General features: G+C 44.4%; 1 protein-coding gene and 2 pseudogenes across 3 annotated transcripts in view; 1 reads left to right on the plus strand and 2 right to left on the minus strand.

Annotated features, from left to right (window-relative positions):
* The window catches only part of LOC135542603 (neuronal membrane glycoprotein M6-b-like), a 32009-nt gene extending 19901 nt beyond the window's left edge, over window positions 1–12108 (minus strand). For 2 of the 3 annotated variants that reach the window (XM_064969702.1, XM_064969703.1), the window contains exon 1: window positions 3032–3176. In XM_064969702.1, coding sequence (XP_064825774.1) covers window positions 3032–3101 — 70 coding nt within the window. In that variant the 5' untranslated portion in view covers window positions 3102–3176. Of the gene's footprint in view, window positions 1–3031; window positions 3177–12003 lie in introns of those variants that run through there. The other variant, XM_064969704.1, reaches the window with a different exon arrangement.
* A 637-nt stretch (window positions 12109–12745) lies between these two features.
* Window positions 12746–14927, minus strand: LOC135542604 (gem-associated protein 8-like; annotated as a pseudogene).
* A 92-nt stretch (window positions 14928–15019) lies between these two features.
* LOC135541685 (motile sperm domain-containing protein 2-like) lies at window positions 15020–21311 on the plus strand (annotated as a pseudogene).
* Window positions 21312–22601: the final 1290 nt, after the last annotated feature.

Genomic DNA, 22601 nt, shown 5'->3' on the forward strand with positions numbered 1-22601 from the left:
CTGTACTGAGACACCACAGGTTCAGATAGTAGGGATATAGCCTAAAATAATTTAAAATCTCTCTCACAGCCTCTACTATATTGGAGTACAATGAAGCCCAACTGAAACTCCAAGGGGTTTGGCAGAAACACAGGGAGGGATGCCAATTGGGTGTTCGAAATCACAGCCAATGTGTGTGGTTGAGTTTGTCTTCAGCCTGAAAGGTGGGCGTGACAGATGTCAGCAGATATGATTTATAGACTCCATTGCAAGCGGCTGGGATGTCAGGTCACATCTTTGATCAGATTACATTAGAAATTGTGACGGATGCCTCAACTGAGGTGTTAGGTCTACAAGAACGCTTTGGTTAGATACCTCGAGGCTGTCTGGTTGCCTGAATCTACAGCTGTTACTGTGCAACTGATGTTGTTGGATCCCCAATGGAGGCGAGGCACTTGAAACATACAAGACACAAGCTTCTTACATGACATGGCAGAGCTTCAACTGCTTGCCCTTGTCCCTATAAATCTCTTCCATTTTAGAGATGCTGAGGATTATGGTGGAATGTCAACAGTTGTAGAATATACTCCAGTTGTAGATTGTGAAAAGATTGCCAGCCACACAGCCCCTTCCCTCACTGTGAATGCCATCCACAGCCATACCCCTAACCAAACCATAGGATATCATGTTACATTATTTTTGTAGAGATAAGCTACATATCCTGTAGAACGTTAGTTCTGCAAGTGTCATGTAAGATGATTCACCACAGGAGAACTTCATAAGGAGATGTTATACAGTGTTGGGGAAGCTACTCTGAAAATACAATTTACCAAGCTACCAACTACTTCAAACTGAAGTTAAATGACACTAAAGCTACCCTTTAAGAAAAACATAGTTGACTTAACTAAAGTTACGTTGAAATTGTAGTTCACTACCTCCAAACTACTTTTTGATCAATTATAATATCTAAATCTGAAATGTCATAGACTAGAAGATGCAAAAACAGACCACTGTGGAGTCAGATGTTAACATCATGTGTGATGTGGCCTATTACACACAAAACCCCTTTTTAAGTGAGAATTAGGCAGGTGTGATACTGAAAAAGCAAGGATGCTATAGCCTACTTCACCCTTATTTCCATTAGGCAAAAACAGTAGTGTGTAGTTCCAGTAGTTAGCTACACTGCTATATACATGGCAAAACAGTAATTAACTACTGAAAACACTGTCAAGATCTGAATTTAGTTCAACTACCACCAAGCTGCTGCAAAATCTATATGTATAGTTCATTACTCCCGAACACGGATTTTGTTAGTGTTAGTAATTATGGTTAGGTCAATGTAGGCTTTTTGTTGGCTATGGAAAGCCCTATGACATACAGTATGCAGCATTTATGCCTACTGAGTGTAAATCTCTATGTAAAACATATTCAAACGTAACCACATCTGAACAACGCATTGAATGGATGGGGGATGGAGTGAAAGCCTTGATGTATGTTGTACACTCTTAGAAAAAAAAAGGTGCCATCTAGAACCTAAAAGAGTTCTTCGGCTGTCCCCCATAAGAGAACCCTTTGAAGAACCCTTGTTGGTTAATTGGTTCCAAATAAGTCAATTTCTACCTGGAACCAAAAATGGTTTTACCTGGAACCTAAAAGGGTTCCCCTATGGGGACACCCTAAGAATGCTTTTGGAACACTTTTTCCCCCGAAGAGTGTAGGGTTAAATGTCTAGAAACAGAAGGGTGGATGGATGGGGTGGCGGGGTAAAGGAGCAGCCCTGAGGACACAGCTTTAGCTGCTACATAACACTGCCCCCTAAGAACTGATTTAGGACCAGATTTGTGCATTCAACTCCTGACCTCAGCCACAGGGAGGTAATATAACCAGCTGCTATTTGATTTAGTAGGCTGTAGCGCCAAGGGATAGCCTGTATAAAACACATTGATTGAAATAGTGATTGTAAAATAGTGTAGCCTATTTGAGGTGATGGACAATTCAGCCTGTTATCTGATTACCTAGAGGTAATGACTGGGCAAGGGTGTTATTTTGCCCCAGTAGCCTATATCAAAAACAAATGTAATCCCCATGTACATTCCTATACATTAGGCAAATTGAGTCGGCCCCACCCCCTGCTTTGTAAATGGACAAAGGCAACGAAAACCCATCATATATCGGAAACAATATTATGTCTTGCCTGAAGGCTAAAATTTATAATTTGTCATTCCATGAACAATGGTGGGCAAAAGCTGCTGTTTTTTTACGAGTGTTATCATGTGAAACGAGAGGACCGAGCTCGGTATGTGTCAAGTGGATCGGGACCCTAGTTTGTGTCGCTGATGCCTTATTCACAGAGGGATGTGTTTTATTTTTTTTTATTTTTATCAACATCACACACCGGTCGTCAACACACGGGCGCCCTGCGCTGCATCCATCCTCTTATACTCGAACAAAAGACCCAAATCCTAATTTCTCTATTCCATAAACCAAAGATAACAATGACAGTCACATTGAGGACCACGTCTTTGGCAAAATCCCTTTGTGAAACGGTTATTTCGCAATGATGACAGCAGTGGTCCATGCACCTGCCCATTAGCCCACACCAATACGCTCACCTGAGACAAAAAAAAAATACAAAGGAGACAACCCCGCCTTTGATGGGCCACCCGACTCATTTATAATTTTCACATTATTGAATAGCAGGGTAATGGTGATTCTACATGGCTGCAGCAAAGCAAAGCAAATTGGCATTAACTCTGCTCCATAAAACCGAGAGCGCGCCTTCCGCCCTCCCCTCTATCTTGGTCGCGCAAAACATGTCCAAATAAAAACCAACGATGGGACACAAAAAACATGAATGTTATTTAATATTCTTTGTCATTTGCAAAAGGCTCTTAATTAACAAAACAGATGCCCCACGGTGCCGGAGGAGAAAACAGCGCTTTTGTGTCACGTGAAGCGAAGCCATTGCAAGTAGGTTAAATCGCGCAGTAGTCTAACAGTGCGGTTGAAACGCGCAAAAATGCTACGTATCACAACTACGACCATTCCGTACCTTTGCTTTCTTCCCTCTCCTCTTGGTTTTCCTCTGTGGTAGATTCCATGACTGGCTTCGTCCCATCCATTTTGGAATGTTTTCCTTTGAATACTTTTTCTCCCTGTCTTTTGGATTCTGACTTTGCTCTCTCTTTCTCTCTCCCTCCCTCCCTCACCCTATCTCCCTTGCAAGCTTAGCTCCTCTGTATATACTAGGCTACAATCCCATTTCAAGATTCAAAGGTCTTGTCCGATTTTGCACAGATTAGTGGTCCCTAAACGATGCCAGCGAACGCTTTGGCTGTATGTCACTTGCAATCCCAATTCGGCGATGGATAAAAACGTTGATCACGGTAGATTTTTGAGCGCCCACCCTATTTTATAGTATAGAATGAACTCAACCACATGACCCATCCCTGCCTCCAGGCACATAGCATCCCTACACTTGTGGAAAAAACGGTTCCAACAGGGTTCTTTAGCTGTCCCCATATGATAAATCGTTTTTTTTATTCCAGGTAGAACCCTCTATGGTTCCAGGTATAAACCTTTGGGTTCCATGTAGACCCCTATGTAAATGGAATCCAAAAAGGTTCTACCTATAACCAAAAAGGGTTATTCAAAGGGTTTTCCGGACAGCCGAAGAACCCTTCAAGGTTCTATATAGCACATTTGTTTCTAAGAGTGTACAGCTATATCACACAGGTGAGAGAAAGAAAACAAGAGAAAGACAGAGAAAAAAGGAGAGATATACAGATAGTGAGATGGTCACCCCCCTTAAATCGGGGTTATAGGTTACTGCACTGCAGGCTGTATCTGTTAGCACACACATGCACCAATGTGCAAACTCACAGTACTGACACACATAAATACACACACGTCAACGCTCACATATGCACTTGCACTAACGCACAGAAGCTATCACACAAAAACACACGCACACACACCGCCCACTCTCCATCTGGTGACTAGAGGGCTAGAAAGAGAGAGTGGGTGATCTACAGAGAGTAGAGAATAGGAGAGAGGGAGAAGAGGGAGGTGAGGAGAGAGGGAAAAGAGGAGAGAGTGAAAAGAGGGAGGTGAGGAGAGAGGGAAAAGAGGAGAGAGTGAAAAGAGGGAGGTGAGGAGAGAGGGAAAAGAGGAGAGAGTGAAAAGAGGGAGATGAGGAGAGAGGGAGAAGGGGGAGATGCGGGATAAGAGGAGAGAGGGTGAAGAGGGAGATGCTGGAGAAGAGGGAGATGAGGGAGATGCGGGAGGAGAGGAGAGAGTGAGAAGAGGGAGATGAGGGAGAAGAGGGAGATGTGGGAAAAGAGGAGAGAGGGAGAAGAGCAGAGAGGGAGAAGATGAGAGAGTGAGAAGAGCATGTGGGAGGAGAGGAGAGAGTGAGAAGAGGGAGATGAGGGAGAAGAGGGAGATGTGGGAAAAGAGGAGAGAGGGAGAAGAGGGAGATGAGGGAGAAGAGGGAGATGTGGGAAAAGAGGAGAGAGGGAGAAGAGGGAGATGAGGGAGAACAGGAGAGAGTGAGAAGAGCAGAGAGGGAGAAGAGGAGAGAGTGAGAAGAGCAGAGAGGGAGAAGAGGAGAGAGTGAGAAGAGCAGAGAGTGAGAAGGGCAGAGAGTGAGAAGTGCAGAGAGTGAGAAGAGCAGAGAGTGAGAAGAGCAGAGAGTGAGAAGAGCAGAGAGTGAGAAGAGCAGAAAGGGAGAAGAGGGAGATGAGGGAGAACAGCAGAGAGTGAGAAGAGCAGAGAGGAAGAAAAGCAGAGAGGGAGAAGAGGAGAGAGTGAGAAGGGCAGAGAGTGAGAAGAGCAGAGAGGGAGAAGAGGAGAGAGGGAGAAGGGCAGAGAGTGAGAAGAGCAGAGAGGGAGAAGAGGAGAGAGGGAGATACTGAGAGAGAGAATATAATACAGAATAGTCTAGGCTTTATTTGATCTGTAGTTCTGGTGTATAGGCCTACAGTTTGGGGGATGGTTACAGACTTCCCCATCATAACAAAATATAAGATAATTCATGCTGGACAATAAAATTACAAAGAAAAAACTACATATTCATATTTAATTTGAATTCAGTTGCTCTGTGTACTATTGTTCAGCTCGTTTTCTAATACACACACATCCTCAAACAAAGGGATGCCATCTGCCCCGAATCCTCTTAAATAAGGTATTAATTCTGATGCACGTGGCCTAATGCAGCTCAAACGCTTGCTGTCTAGCTGGACAAAGCCTCGTGCTCTGTCTGTTGTAGCAGAGCCACACAACTGTCCAGGAAAGGGGCTTTCAGAGCACAAACAGGTGTATTACAGAATGTCATCAGGAGTCAGACTCTGAGGGTCCAATATGTGGTGGAAAAATCTTCACATGGAGGCTCAGGCTGAGCTGGGCACTGGGCAGTGCAGTTCAACACTATACTTCCTGAAGGTTGAATATCGTCACACACACATGCACACATAGACCCCCCCCCCCACACACACACACACCATCCAATCCAATGGTCATAGAGGGGGAGCAAACAGCAAACCTCCTGAGTGAACCTCAGGGTCCATTTCCCCCCACATCCAATAATCCCTTATGCTGGGTCACAGATTAAGCACTTGTCCAGAAGATGAGATACAGTGGGCCCTGGCACTCTCTCCTTCCGCACACATAATACACACACACACACACACACACACACACACACACACACACACACACACACACACTACACACTCTTTGAGGTTCGGATCCAATCTGTTCCAATTTTGGAGATATAACAGGTCAAGCCAATACTGTATATCCTCTCTGGAAATCTCCTGCAGAGTTAGACATTGGGCTTTGGTCAAGTAGAGTAGATATCAGCCCCAATCATAGAATCCTTGACCATAGTGTCAAACCAAAAACAGCTGTTCTAGTTATTATATTTCTATGGTTAGTCTGTGGTTGGGAGGGTCATTGGGGAATGTAGGGATTTAATATCCCTGTATATTAATCCTCTGTAGCCATATGACTGCATCCTGTATACTGACTGAATTATCCACTAAGGACTAACAAATGCGGTCTAGACAGGCCAATAACCAACTCTCTCTGTCGCTCTCTCTTTAGATCAGGCCACCCTGATCACTAGTCTTTGCTGACTCATTCTATGTTCCAGAAAATGCACTGAACCAAAGATGTCAGCCACATGGCTTCCCTTTATAAAAGAGCTCAACAATGGAACCGTGCCTTTAATTCCTCATAAGAAATGACTACTTACTTTCTTATGACCACAAAATAATAGTTTAAAAAAAACTCTGAATATGAATTCAGGAGCGGGACCGGGACGTCTCTCCTTCCTCATTACTGTGGAACAGAGAGGAACTAGAGCCGCTGGAGCCACAATGGGGTCGTCACTCTCCCAGTAATGAGGCCATTACGGCTCCATTATGCCCTCCAATGTGGAGTTAATGGGGAGAAAGGAACAGCCTGGCCTCCCTTTGATGTCCCTGGAAACAACACTGCAGTTATGTCCTCTAATTCTGTCCCACTCCCAAAGCACCTCCATTTTGGAAATCGGTTTACAAAACTTAACCAATTCCGTTAAAGAATATGTATGTGTGTCTGACTTGGCAAAATGGATCGGTCCGATCTTCTACAAGTCAACATGTTTATTTTTTTATTTATTTCACCTTTATTTAACCAGGTAGGCAAGTTGAGAACAAGTTCTCATTTACAATTCAAATATCGACTCAACAGAGAGATTTTGTCAGCCCATGGGGGATGTCAATCGCTGTTGCTATGGTGACATGTCAACATGACGATAGTCATAGCTGGTTGAAATCTATGAATCTAATGATGCGATCGGTTCCTAGGACACGTCTTCGGTGTTCTCTCCGACAGCTGAAGTCAATGAAGTGCAAATCTTTGAAATCCAGAGCTAAATACAGATGGCTGTAAAGAGCGCCTGGTCAAGTTTGGAAAAGAAACGACAGCAGATATAATCAGCCCTGTGGGTGGATGTTCTGTCTTGGTCATCAGCAGGTCAGCTTATGGCATCATCTACAGACCTTCTCCCCAGAGTTAGTGGATGGCCACCCTGACAGAGGCTTTGGAACACACGGTCATGGTTTTTTGTTTACGCCTCAAGCTGTCTCTGTCTCCTTCCCTCTTCAGAGTTATTTAAAGCCCCCGGGGACCTGCTCCCCTCCACCGCTTGCGGGGCTCTCCATCCATTAGAGAAAAGAAGGAGAGAAAACCGGACTTTCTCAATGCACCAAGAACACCAAGAACACCACCCCTAGAAGCATTCTGCATGCATCTGCATCATCCCAAATGGCACCCTATTCCCTATTTAATGGTTCTCTAAAAGTAGTGAACTACTGTATATTGGGAATAGGGTGCAATTTGAGACACACCCATGTTCTTGAACAAGTTCCCATGACCCCCATTAGGTCACCCTACTCCAGCCTACTGCGTTTCCACCAATGGGCTGCCCTTGTCTGACCCCTGAACCCTCTCTGAACCGTCGTCATAGTCTCGTATCCTACTCATCTGGGATAGCAGCAACCTGTCCAGTGATGATATGCGTGTCTACTGCCTATCGGGTGGGGACGGAGTTTCATCGATAAACAGACGACTGATCACAAATACCAGCAACCAAAAAAGCTAACTAATACAGACACACACACACACACACACACACACACATATAAACACACATACACAATGCACATTATCTGGGAGTGGGCATTAGGAGCCTCCTGCTGAAGCTTCATCTAATCCTGGCCGTTTTAATTGACTTTGCTCCCTGTAAAAGGGAAACGTTGGCTGGGAGAGTGCCTGTGGGTGTCCTGATTAAGTCAACCACAGCTGGGACTAGGGGGACATGAAGGGCTGTAACACAGCAGCGACTCCTAATTCTGCTCCCCTGGTTAGACGGGGTAGAGAGGACAGGGCCGGGCACACGGGACGTAATCTGGCAGGATGACCCACTTTCCCACCAGGCCATTCTCTGCACACTCTCGCCCCGCCCCTACGCTGGCGGTCGCTAAGGAGACGCCTAGCTCCCTCTCATCAGGGACTCTGAACGTGGATGCTGGAGAGAGTTCATTTTTACTAACTAAATATCAACGGGGGGAGTTGTAGGTTCTGGCGGCACCTTTCCCAATCCTGCTGACAACCTTACCTGCTCATACTCACTCCCCACACAGTTTAACTAGAGCACACACATACAGATCCACTCACACACATACAGATCCACTCACACATGTACATCTATGCAAACTCTGCCGGTCGCGTCTGACTTGGCTCTCAGACGCTGCCTAACTGTAAACTCCTGCAACTCTAGTTTCCTCACCCTAACTCTGGCTACGTAGGGGAGTCATATAGGGAGGGGAGGGGAGTTACATACGTAGGTGAGTCATATAGGGAGGGGAGGGGAATCATATAGGGAGGGGAGGGGAGTTACATACGTAGGGGAGTCATATAGGGATGTGAGGGGAGTTACATACGTAGCAGAGTCATATAGGGAGGGGAGGGGAGTCGTATAGGGAGGAAAGGGGAGTTACATAGGGAAGGGGAGTCATATAGGGAGGGGAGGGGAGTTACATACGTAGGGGAGTCATATAGGGAGGGGAGTTACATATGTAGGGGAGTCATATATGGAGGGGAGTTACATACGTAGGGGAGTCATATAGGGAGGGGAGTTACATACGTAGGGGAGTCATATATGGAGGGGAGTTACATACGTAGGGGAGTCATGTAGGGAGGGGAGGGGAGTTACATAGGGAAGGGGAGACATATAGGGAGGGGAGGGGAGTTACATACGTAGGGGAGTCATATAGGGAGGGGAGTTACATACGTAGGGGAGTCATATATGGAGGGGAGTTACATACGTAGGGGAGTCATATAGGGAGGGGAGGGGAGTTACATAGGGAAGGGGAGACATATAGGGGGGGAGGGGAGTTACATACGTAGGGGAGTCATATAGGGAGGGGAGTTACATACGTAGGGGAGTCATATATGGAGGGGAGTTACATACGTAGGGGAGTCATATAGGGAGGGGAGTTACATAGGGAAGGGGAGACATATAGGGAGGGGAGGGGAGTTACATACGTAGGGGAGTCATATAGGGAGGGGAAGGGAGTCATATAGGGAGGGGAGTTACATACGTAGGGGAGTCATATATGGAGGGGAGTTACATACGTAGGGGAGTCATATAGGGAGGGGAGTTACATAGGGAAGGGGAGACATATAGGGAGGGGAGGGGAGTTACATACGTAGGGGAGTCATATAGGGAGGGGAAGGGAGTCATAGGGAGGAGAGGGGAGTTACATAGGAAAGGGGAGTCATATAGAGAGGGGTGGGGAGTTACATACGTAGGGGAGTCATATAGGGAGGGGAGGGGAGTCATATAGGGAGGAGAGGGGAGTTACACAGGAAAGGGGAGTCATATAGGGAGGGGAGGGGAGTTACATACGTAGGGGAGTCATATAGGGATGTGAGGGGAGTTACATAGGGAGGGGAGGGGAGTCATATAGGGAGGGGAGGGGAGTTTGAAGGTTCAAGAGACTCCAAGACAAACACTGAGATCCCAGGAATGGAGACACATTGGGATAAAAGTGTCTGAATAACTCAGGGGACAGGTCACAATTCTCCTCTCGAGGAGCAACCACTGTTTGATAAAACAGATCATTAATGCATTTTGCTTTCCCGTCTATCTCGTACAACATCTTCTAGTCAGAGAGCTCAAAAGCCAAGGAGCTGAGGATGGAAATTGAGGCGGGACTGTGGGGTCTCCCTTAACAACTCACAATATCTCACCACTGTCTTTGCTGACATGCTTTACCCAGCCCTCCTACCCCGCCACCCACTGTTTTATCTGACTAGCCCCGTAATCCCTCTGGCCCAGATACTGCAGGCAGCTCAACATGATGTCACATCACATCCCCACAGCAGGTACGCCCCCCCCCCTTCCCCATGTCATATATCCGCCAGGAAGCCAGGGTCACATGACCAGGGCCTCTGCTTCAAAACAACCCGCCCCCCACCACACAGGAAAATGTTAAAATGTTGCACCTGCACCTAGCCTGTCGCTCCAATGGAATCCTTTACAGCGATCACTCAGAGGCCAATAATAAGTCATGTTGCAGGAGAGAGAACGTACAGGCCTCGGAGGTTAGTATCGTCATCATTATGGTTCCCATGGAGATGGAAAGAAAGATTGACAGGGCTACAAATGGGCATGCTCGGCCTGTGTATGTGTGTGTGTGTGTATATGTTCGCGCACATGAGTGTTCCCAGATCACACGTAACAGGATTGAGATGGTGCCTTTAAACTCCCAGCATACATAGGTGTCGCTATGGCAACAAGTCATCTCAACGATCCCTCCATCTTCCATCTCAGAGACCAGAGAAACCAATGGTTGCATGAAAGTCTCAGAAATGACTCCTACCACGGGATTGGCTACAGTAGCCAGACAGCCTATGGCAGTCCTGGAGATTTCTTTACAGTGAGAAGTGTAGTAAAAGTGGAAAGAGAGAGGAGTAAGACCTCCGCTCCAGTCCTCTGTTTACCCAAATATCTTACGTTAGTTCACCTAGGGTGTGTGTGTATCTGCTTGTGTTCGTCAAGTGTGTGTTTAAGAGGCTCTTCGTGCTCAACTCACAATCAACAACAGGTAGCCTAGTGGTTAGGGCATTGGGCCAGTAACTGAAAGGTTGCTAGATCGAATCCCCGAGGTGACAAGGTACATATCTGTCGTTCTGCCCCTGAACAAGGCAGTTAACCCACTGCTCTTAGGCTGTCATTGTAAATAAGAATTTGTTCTTAAATGACTTGCCTAGTTAAATAAAAAATGGCCATTTATTTTACTAGGTAAGTTGACTGAGAACACATTCTCATTTCCACAGTACCTGTGGAATAGTTTCAGGGGAGAGAAATGAGCCAATTGGGGCCACCTCTGTCTATGAAGCAGTAACTCAACAGCTTCCTAACCAACCAGAGGAGAGCAAAGAGAGATGGTGTCTTGTTGGAGTGGTTGGCTGACGTCACAGCCTCCCTGGGTCAGAGTGTTAAAGGCTGCTGTTGCTGGAGAGCACAGCCAGTGTCATGCAAATCTGTCACGGTCAGCCATAACAACAAACCAATGACACGACATGGCTAGAAAGAAAGCTATCTGGGTTCCATTCAACAGAGAGGGCAGTGACAAATAAGTGAGATCCTCATGGGTAGTCAGTCAGTGTAGAGCGCGATAGTTCCCTTTTGATTGTTCAGCCCGTGTCACAAGTCAAACTCATTCATTGCATGTATAACTCAGCGCTCACACAGCAACGAGAATATCCCCAGGCTCTGTTGGGGCAGAGAATAGTCTGCCATCAGACTCCATGGATACACGGCGGAGAATGTACAGTTTTCAATGTATTATTTCAAGGCCACAGCTGAGACAGATCACTTGAATTCTTTCCCATCCATTTGGGCTACAACAGGGGCCAGGACACACACGAGGACGTGCACCCAGATTCACACAGACACGATCTGTCACCGCATGCTCTTAATTTATTAGTGTAAACAGAAAAAGCTGATTATAATATCAAATATAATACAGAATACAAAACAAAAAAACGATTTAGTAACTACATTCCACTACATTCTGTAAACCTATTAGTTTATTGGATTATTATTTTTTATTGTTGTTGCGTAAAATCAGTCAAATCACAGAACGTGCTCAGCATTCATGCATTAGCCTGTAGACTAGATTAGGCAAATGAACTATGAGAGCGCAGTTCAGATGATAGAATGTATTACTTGACACCATAAAGAAAATCCATTTAACATCGCCTTCATCTTGTCAATTGATCGTGCTTGTAGGCTACGTCTACGTGCCCACTAAATCGAGCAGTCTAACCTGTTGAACACTATTGCCATGACATTAAAAACGTACCCAGGCATGGAGAAGTAAAAAAAAAAGACAACTTGTGTAGGCATGTCTTTTCCAGTTGAAGAAACGAAAAGGAAAGTATTTGGGTATGAATAATTGCACCTACCCATTGTGTTACTTTCGTAGAACTTCAGTGCTTGGCGGATGCGATGTGTCAAAAAGTTATGCAAGCAGGGAGCTGTTTCGTGCAGGGTAGCAGGTCGCGCGCTGGAGCACCAGTGCACGAACGCTCTCCCCGAATTCAATGCACCCCATCCCGTAAGGACTGGGGAAGGGTGAGTGACGTCGATGCTGGGCCTTGGGCCCTTTTTAGTCAATAGAAAAGCTTGTTTTTGTGAAATGTAATAAACTTGAAGGGGGCAAGAGAAGTAAAATCAGTGTTTATGGTAGGGGAGGAAATTATCTATCAAATATCACATTTGACCTCTTGGCTTGGCCTCCATGGCCAGTGGGCTAAGAGTGAAATGGCAGGTGACGGAAGACCTCTGCAACTCCTACCCTGACACAGAACACCACCAATGGTTTGTTGCACCATGACCCCAATGTAAATGTCAAGCATGTGTAGACCTAACTCTGGTTCTGTGTGCTGGCCTATTTTCTAGCAGTTGGACCACCTGGTTTCCTGTGACAGTAAGACTAAGTTTAGGTGAAGTTGAATTAAAAAAAAAAAAAAAAAACATTGGGCCAAAACCTTCACAACTATGCCAGAATCCACTCAGTGGCTGGATTCTAATATATAACAGAACACAGACCCAATTAAATCAATGTACCAAGAATCAATTTACAGGGCCATAAATGATCATTAGCCTCACTGACACAGAAATTGACATTTCAGATCTGATAACGTATTTAGTTTCAATTCATCACAAACATTCTTTATTCAAAACTAGATCAACAAGCTTACAATTTTGATATGAAACAAACACACAGGAAGAAACCAACACATTGTTCTACCTGAGCACGCTGAGGCAGATGCAACCCATCCGAATGTTGAGAAAGAAGCAGACAAACATTGAGTCGGAGGCTATTAAGCAGCATCTGAAGATGATATCAAAACAATCTAGTGAAACCAAATTAGCAGCACTCTTTCTTCATTTAGGGTTGAATTAACTAAGAATGAAATCCCCCCCCCCCCCAAAAAAAACAACTACAACAATAAGAGGATCATTGATTGAAGGCTACCTGGACGTGAAACCATGCTTGTTGACCGAACAGGTGGCCTGAAAAAGAGATTCACTTTTGAGTCTGTAAACTCAATTTCCTGGGGAGCTTTAACATTTATGCAAATTGTGTATACTTGTCCTCTTCTTCTGCCTGCATCTTAAGATTTTGTCATTTCATTGTGAAACCAGAAGAACAGAAATAACTGGCTAAGAACGACAGAAACAAAATTCCCCCCAAAAATGTTGGTTGACATAAGATGTTATGGTGAGAGGAGAATGTTTAGGCACTTGTGATCAGGTTGCAGGGAGTACCTCTCCGTTTCAATCAGTTTCCTCCCTACTGAACATGACCAAGTTTCTCAGCTCTATGTTTCAGGGGGTTGTCTCGACTGGAACTGTGTTGGTGGGCTCCATTGGAAGAAGATGGACGTCCATAGTGGAGCTACAGTTTTAGAGGGATGACGGGCCAGTATTTGGGCTGTTTCTTGTCACAGTTTCTGTCGAAGGTGAGCTGCATGGCCGTCTCCATACCCTGGATCTTTGCCGCGTCTTCCCCGTACAGCTTCTTCATCTCAGCGCCTCTGCGCTCGCCCGGCCGCTCAGAGGGGGGCAGCGACCTGCTGTGCCAGGATATTCTGTGCAGGTCTTGGTCGGCCAACACGTAATTATCCTGCTGCTCCGCCTCCAGCTGCTGCTGCTTCTCTGTGGGGAGGAACACAAGACACAAGGCGTTTAAAGTCAGCCTCAGAATACTTCATAATTCATGACATGTAATTCATTCATTAAATGTAGTTGTATTGGTGAATTAAGTTGTCTACTTATACAGCAATATGATGATAGAGTTATTAACACTCATTGTGGAACTTTTAAAAGTAGAGACTGGTTGACTGACACACACACACTCACTGAGCTCCTCCTTGTGCCGCTCAGTCTGGGCAAAATACTGGCGCAGCTCCTCTGTGATCTCCATGTTGCTGACATCACATTCGATCTCGCTGTCCGAGCCACTTTCTCCGCCCCCCTCCTCGTCATCTGTGCCCCCTCCAAATCCTCTTCCACATGGTCCTGAGCAGCGACCGTCTCCTCTGCCCTCCTCCCCCCACTCTCTTCCCCATGCCAGTCTGCATAGCGTTGGGGGGCAGTGGGGTACTGTTGGGGGTAACCTGGCCTGTAGGCAGCCTCCCAGGCCTTTCTGTAGGCCTGCCTGTGTCTCTGGTGCCAGTTCATAGCCTGTTGGTAATGCTGCCAGTAGTGGCCATACACAGGGTGGGCAAACCAGGAGTAGATGCTACCATGGTCCTCCTGTCCAGGACAACAGAGGATGGATGACATTGTTATCACCATGATTCATTGATAACATCCATCCAACCAACATACATTGTTTCATCAACGTTCACGTGCAAAACTAATCGAAATGTGCAGAACTAGGCTAACCAAAAAGGTCCAATGTGGTACCTTACCATGGTGGTGCTTCTCCTGTAGCGTGGTTTAGATCGCAGCTAGTGTCTGTAAAGGGAAATGCATTGTGGTCATAATACACCTCATTTCAAAATAAGTACAAGCTAACGTTAGCTGGCTAGCATATGAGCTCCAAGGAAGCCATAGCAAGCAAGTTATCAGCAGCGAACAACGATATCAATCCAAAGATGGAGGCAACTGGCGGTTAGACACACGCCAGAAATAAAATAGATAAATCCTCAAACATCAATAGCTATAACATTATTATAGACGGGATCTCATTGTGAATAAATGCACGAGACATAACGTATATAGTTAGTTACCATCATTTAGTGCAGTACACCCAAGCGATGACAAACGCACGCGCTGCATACAGCAACCAAGAACCAGGAGAAAAAACTCCCAGAAGCCTTTGAACGTTTAAAAAATAAATATATATATATATATTTAGTTCACGACTACATGGTGCCACCTAGTGGATACACCTAGTTCAAACGAATACATATATAGCAAGTTTGTTATTTGAGTGTATCGCTATGGCAAAACCCAAAACGTGCAGTAATGGGGGACCCCCAAGACCAAGTTTGGCAAAACTCTGGTCTAGAGAAGTTCACCTGTCAATTGGCAGTGGCACACACACACAGGTACCGAATATTTTCTATATGCAATTTGTGCATCATGCATGTGCTCTGCTACAGCTGTAGTTCAAATTAAATTGTTTGTTTTTGTTGTCATTATAATGTTTGAGTGTTCACTGTTGACTACAAAATATGTTGTAAACTATCCAACATCATACTGTACAATCATTGCATCCATTTTGCCTTTACCAATCAAAGTGGCAGGGTCAGACTGTCGAAATGGAATTGTGGCTTTTAAGCATTTTGAGTGTCAGTTTGTCTGTTAGTTGCCTGTAACAGCTGACATTGAAACATCATGATTTACTTCCTCCCAGACAGCGCATCAGCCAACTGGTTTTGGTTTCTTGTCTTCTGAGCACGAGAGATGCAAGATCGGCTTTATCAGAGCAGGTAAGCCTAATAATAAAAATAGTCAATGTTGACATGCTATTTGTAAAAGTTGTAGAATTTGCGATATTTTGAAACATTTCTTCTCAAACAGGACATTCAAAAGAAAACAGGAAACAAGAAAACAATCTCGTATTGAATATGTACAAGGTGAGCGCTCTGGTGTCCACTTGGAGTCCCAGGACAGCTGTTTGTGTATAGAGTAGGATAAAGTAGGATTGCGCAACATCAGCAAACATTTCTCCAGAGAACACTGAAATCCATGTGCATTTACACATCAACCCAGGTGTGTGTGTGTGTTGTGTTCAGTATATGCCACTGTTTTGATGCTGCATAGTTGCCCATACCAATCATAAATCGAGTATTTTAACCTGAAACTATCACACGTTTTTTTTAAAGACAGAAGCAGTGCACTGCAACTCAACTGATTTCAATGTACCACACAAACGTACAGAGTAATAATACTGAGTGTCATCCATTTTCCCACAGACTCGTCAGACAAGTATGACTCCGGGGATGTGGACAGGTTATGGAAGGATGATGTTTTGGTTGACTGTTATCTGGAGTGGCGCCACTTTGTGGTGGAGGACACCTTGAAGATGATCGATGAGAGTCTTCAGTGGAGAAAATAATTTGAACTGAATGGTGGATTGACCTTTGCCTTTACAGGGACTTGATGTCAACCAGTGGCCTTGTCCCATACTGTATAGCTGTATTAATGAATATATAGCTCCAACAAAGAACAGTAGAATAGCTTTGCGAGGACACATACCCTGTTATTGTGCATTCTTGCAAATTGCTGACAAACTTCCACTGGTTGAACATGATGGTGTTGATAAGATGTTTCCGATTTGAAATGTCTTTATGTAATGAATAGTGCTATATAAGTATAATATGTAAGAATAATGTATTATTATTATTATTATTATAGACAGCATTGATAGTCCAGTTTGATTCATTTTTAATATCCCTTTCTCTTCCAGACATCATGAAAGCTCTGTTCAAAAGTCTCTGTTTGAGTCTGGCATGCATGGCTATGATAAAGAGGGCAACAAACTGTGTATGTATTTAAAAATAATAATAATAATAATTAAACACTGACAATCAAGAAGGTTCTGTTGTGAAAATGTTGTTTCTGAGACCTAATTTATGGCCACCCTCGTCATTTTATCTCTTGTAAAAGCCTCATCCTCTGGGGTGCTGTGATCATTTTTCCATGCATCTCACTATTCAGATTGTAGTTTCCTGATTCAAGTTAGGATTGGGATTGGCAATCTTGAGTTTATGTATGGTGGATTACAGTTAGTCTTTTTAAGCTATTTGGGTATCTGCCTTGAAGGCCACTGAGGTTTGCTTGTATGTTGTCTGCCCAGTCTGGTTCAGGGTTAAGTTGCACATGAAGATGTTGACGGAGAAGAAAAGGTACGTGGCCTTCTGGTTGGAGAGCTACGCCTGGCGGGAACCGGGGATTCCCCTCACAGTGATCTTTGACATGTCCGAAGCGGGTCTAAGCTGCGTTGTAAGATGTCTGCTCTCCTCTCATTCCCCTCTAGCTGATTTGTTTTGTGGGACTTGGTATTAATGTCCAAACATTGTGTTAACAAGTCACTGAGTGGATCTTTACACACTAATGCTTGTCTTTGGTTTCCTTTTAAACTACCGTTGGGAAGACTCTAAGGTAAACCTGAACTTTCCTCACCTATTCTATACTCATCCATGTACTGTTATTTATTTTCCATATTATGTACTGTTCATGACAAGAAGAAACAAGTGGTAGATGGCAAGCTCTGAAATACTAGATGTTGACTATCAAATGTATTATACAATTTTTTCTCTCTGAGTGGTTTCTTAGGAGCCTAAGACGGTATAAACAGTAGCATTGTCTGGAGTACATTGAGACAAAGTATTCTCCGTTGCCCAATCTGGGTCATGCCTTAGCTTGGGGCTCAAAATATGTCAGGAGACATACAGTACAGCTATGTGCTTTCAAAACAAGTTTATCCTCACATGCCGGGTTGAAAGATTTATTGGTTTATTTGTTGAAAATATTTGAACAATAGGAATTCTCTCTTTTCTTTTCTCTTGTAGGACATGGATTTGATCAAATATATCATCAATTGCTTCCAGGTGTATTACCCTAGATTGTTCTGTAAGTATCCCTTTCTTCTGGTGGGCTTCCAACACAGGAGGCTGCTGAGGGGAGGACGGCTCCTAGTAATGGCTGGAATGGAGTAAATGGAATGGTACCAAACGCATGGAAACCATGGGTTCGATACCATTCCATCAATTCCCTTCCAGCCATTACTATGAGCTCGTCCTCCCCAATTAAGCTGCCACCAGCCGCCTGTGGCTTCCATCTGGTGCATTTGGTCCCATAGTGTAAAAGGACTCAGTGAACCCAATTGCATGCCTTTATTGCCTACAGAGGATGTAAAATGAATTGTGTTATTTATGTGTTCTATTTAATTTCAGCCAAAATGCTCAAGTACGAGATGCCATGGATCATGAATGGGGAGTCACTTAAAGAAGAAAATGCTATGCTTCCATTCAATGGCACTGCTGCAGTCAATACTACTAACTACCCCCCCCCCCCCCCCCGTCTTCTATATATAGCGGCATTGAAAATAGTGAAGAACATGCTCAGTCAAGACGCCATCGACAAGCTGAAGTTTGTGTCCAAGAGTGACATCCAGAACTATGTTAATGGGGAGCATCTCCTGTCTTACATGGGGGGAACTGTGTGTAACTTACCACTCAATGGCCACAATAACCCCCATACATCCAAATATCTACTGAGCACATAAGCACATGCAGATGTTAAAACATCTGTGTATGTCCATTGGCTAACATGACAACATGCGTGTCCGTTACTTTCAGTACAGTGCATATGATGCAAAAGACAGACACATGACTGACATACAAGAGTCATACATCCATGTTCTCATGTAAAGCTACTGTGTATGTGCACAAACACGTACTTGCATGTATACAAACAACTCCATATGATGGTATCATACATACAGTACATAAACCAATACTATTTTGCATACACACACCTTGCCAGAATTCATCACCAGTACGTTATACTACATTGATAAATAATTAAAAATGCATTGCATTTACTACGGAGTTCTTTTCTCATTGAGTTCTTTTCTCATTTTCTCCCAGTACCCAATCAAATTCAGTTACCCGCCGTTGCCTGATGACATCTTCCAGAACCCCATACCAGAGGCTGGACAAGAGGATGACACAGAGTCAAAGGATGATGACCTGGAGGCCAAGGACACTCTGGTGCCGAGCTCTCCTACACTCAGAACCAGAAATGTTGTCCTTCGTTCCCCTTACGACACTCCTTGGTTTTAATACTGAGCATTATTACACTTTTGAATCTCATAAGTGCATTGAATGATATCAACAACAGTAACATTAGTGTCTTTTATTTCTATTTGTCTGAGGCAGGTATACTTGGCACAGGATGGGGACAATGATGGCTACATCAGATGGAAAGGATCCCGTAGGCCAACCATCACTTTCAAAGGCACCTTACTCTATATCAGGTTAGCTTTGGATTCTGTGTATTTCCCCTGATACACACAGTATAGTGTAAACACTTCCAAAACGTATTGAGTTACACAGTTTCCAACCACAGACCTCACACTACCTTTCAAGGTTATGAGGCCACTGTTTACACTGAGGCTGCTAGACGGAGATGACATGTGACTCCCACACTCTCACTCTCTCTTTCCAGTCCTGATGATTTGTGCTTTGGCCACAGAGAGGGTGAGAAGAGATGTCTGATCATGCTTAGTAATGTCACCAAAAACAAAGTGGCCTTCAAGGTCAGTTCTCATGTTGCTCTTTTTAAGTGTGTGATTGCATCATTACAATGTACTCGTATGAGAGCACCCTTGTTTGTGTTTTGGCGCAGGTGCGGACCACAGCCCCAGAGAAGTACAGGGTGAAGCCAAGCAGTAGCAGTTGTGGGGCGGGCGAGAGTATAGAAATCACTGTGTCCCTGCATGGAGGTACGACATATCGTAGCCCTAATTCTTCCATCTCCTCTGTCGCTATGTAATACAAACCCATCATTCAGGTTTTGAGAAGGTCAAGGATTAGCCCATGTGGAATTGTTGCTGTCCTCTGATTGTTTGTGATCAAATTCCGTCCTCTCTGATTGGCTCTTAGGGATCCTGTGTTCTCCTCACGATCGCTTCTTAATCATGGCTGCTGAGATGGAGCCACTTAGCGGTGGGGGGAGCACAGACCTCGCCCAGTTCTGGAAGGGCGTCCCAAAGGCTGAAATAATGGAGCACAGGTAGCATCATCCATTGTACACACATAGAACACAACTCAAACCAGTTTTTATGAGTACTGGTTTGTTGACTGTCACTAAAAGCAACAAGGCCTGGAGGACGCATGTGTAGGGACTGTTCACCAATGGTCTTCCACTTTCTTTACCTTCAGGCTGCGGTGTCGCATGCTGGAGAGCATCAAGTCGGCACTCAGCCCTTTGACTGACAGGTCTCACAAAATGGAGATCAATGGCTACCAAGACAAGCACACCATGGTGAGTTGTGACCTCAGGCGACAGACACTGACACACACACACACACACACACACATCCTTATTATGCAAATGTATCAGTAGGACAATTTCATATTTACTATTAACTTTGCCTTCTGAAATGCTTTTCAATCTATCAAGTCCATCTGAAGTCAGTCTGTGGTCTGAAAAAGGTCCGATACTTCACCTGGGTCGTGTTCCATATGGAAGGGAAAGCGTCTTTAAATGTTTTGTAGCTGAAGACAAGGGCAGGTAGTCCCACCATGTTTCGGTCTGTTTTCTTCCATTTGGTGCCAAATTAATATGCCCCGGTTGCTGTTGGTGCCCTCTGTTCCTCCCCCAGGTCTTTCAGTAGATGGCCAGCAGCTCCAGGCTGGAACAGAAGATGGACTGCTGCCTGTGGTGGCAGAAGCTCTTGACTGTACTGGTGACTGCACTGACGGCCTTGGGTTTCTCCGCCCTCTACAAACAGTACACTGGGGAGTGGCCATTTTGAAACTTTCCTACAGTGGAGGAAGAAGACCAAAGACCAGTTACAGTGGAGTCAGGATGAAAGTGGATATCTGATTGGAGCAGAAATATGAGGAACTACTCGCAATCCACTCTATGGCCTTTGGACACTGAATTTAATTATATTTCCACATCGGGTTGGAATAATACTGTGAAACTATGAAAGTAATAATAATGTCCTTTTAGTGTAAGAGCTGTTTGAGTGGGTGATGGCTAGAAGGGATCTAGCTTTTGTCTTGACTTTTCGTAGCAGGTTAGGAGAATTAGGTTATGGTTGGAAACTTTTTACATTAATTTGACAAAAGCTGGAGCCCTTCTCGCCATGACCGTTTGGATGATATGGAGTTTTAGCCTGCCTGGTGACCATGTTTTCAGTTAAAATCACAGTAAGGTACTTAATTGTTACCCAGAAAATGATTTGATATTGAGATAAAAACAGCTGCATTGGACCTTTTCAACCTATCTTCTGAATTATGTCTAACTAGAACTATTTACTATGGGTTTATATGAATGCAAGACCATGGATATAATTTTATAGCCAACATGTCATCTTGGTGTTTTCACAGTGTAATTTACGTTGTTACATTACATTGTATCAGTCCTGTAGCATTTCCCCTCAATTCAGCTAAAGAAGCAGAACCAGCCAAATACCTAATGCACTCTATGAAATAAACACATTTATTGATTTGATTAAAAGATAATAACACTCACTCACTTCTCTCCCATTGTCACCAATGCAAAATAATTGTGCTCTGATGCACATTCTGAGATATTTACGGAAGTAATCAATGGGTTGTTGTTTTTTAAACCACCTGTCTGTCACTATGCACTCCACATCCAACTCACTTCATGGGATTGGGAGTGACACGTTCATACATTTTTCTGAACGAAATAGGCAACGTTGTTTTTAATTGGTCTACTCTACTGCACAGTGTGTGGTTGGCATCTTTTGCCGGAGGACCCCCGCCTTGAGCAGATGGCGCTGGGGTGACCTTTCACCTCCGCCGATGTGACAGGCGTTCTGGAGGGAGGTGTAGATGGAGAGAGAAACAAACGTTCTCCTGCCAACACCTCCACTGATTAGCTGGGGACATGGCGGCTTGGTGATACACCTCAGACAAAGATAGACGATTTAACGGCTGACACGCATTCCGTGTGACAGATGTGGTCACAAGGTGTTTTTTTCTCTCACTGGTAGTTTGCTTGTGTAATTATCTTGACTGCTATTGTACTAATTGAGTGTGATTCACTATTTGACTCCTCCTTTGATGCTGAGGTACGGCAGGTGTAGAGATCTACAGCAACTGGCACATTAGATAAAGTATGTGTGATTGTTAAGTGGTGATTGTATTGCCCCCATATTCTATTTGTCATTGTTGACCATGGTTCTGTAGCTTAAACCGTTTTCTTATACTTCTATTGGACACTTTGGAGACTAATGAGCTGTAATATCAGCTATTGGTCGGTCTTGGCTTGAAACCAAAGAACTTGTTCCACAACTGTTTTGTGATGTGTCCTCATTCTGTGTAGGCTATGTCTGCCTGCCACCCAAATGTTGGTTATACTAGAAATCCATAAAGAGAAGAGTATGCGAGCCATTTTGGGGGTGTAGTAATAAGCTAATTACAATGTGTCAAAACCCCAGGGATGGAAATGGGGAGACCAACAGTTATGTATTGTGTGATATGGGAAGCAGAACAAAAACAGCTTTTAGTCATTGCACGACAAACAAGCTACAGATCTCAGGGGAATATATTCGTATGATTTGACAATTATAGCAGGCTGCACTAGGATGCCCACATTGGTAGCTAGGGACAATAATACATTCTCACAAAGGTTGGAACAGATTTGTTAGCCTAGTTTGTATCACACTAATATTTGGTGCTTTGAGCATCAATTTTGGTCTGTATTAAATGCACAAACTGCTTTACGAGCTGGTGCAGCTTAAAAGGGACACGGAGTCAGCTGCATTCAGCTCCCCCTT

Source organism: Oncorhynchus masou, chromosome 6 (assembly GCF_036934945.1).
Source record: "Oncorhynchus masou masou isolate Uvic2021 chromosome 6, UVic_Omas_1.1, whole genome shotgun sequence".
NCBI lineage: Eukaryota > Metazoa > Chordata > Actinopteri > Salmoniformes > Salmonidae > Oncorhynchus > Oncorhynchus masou.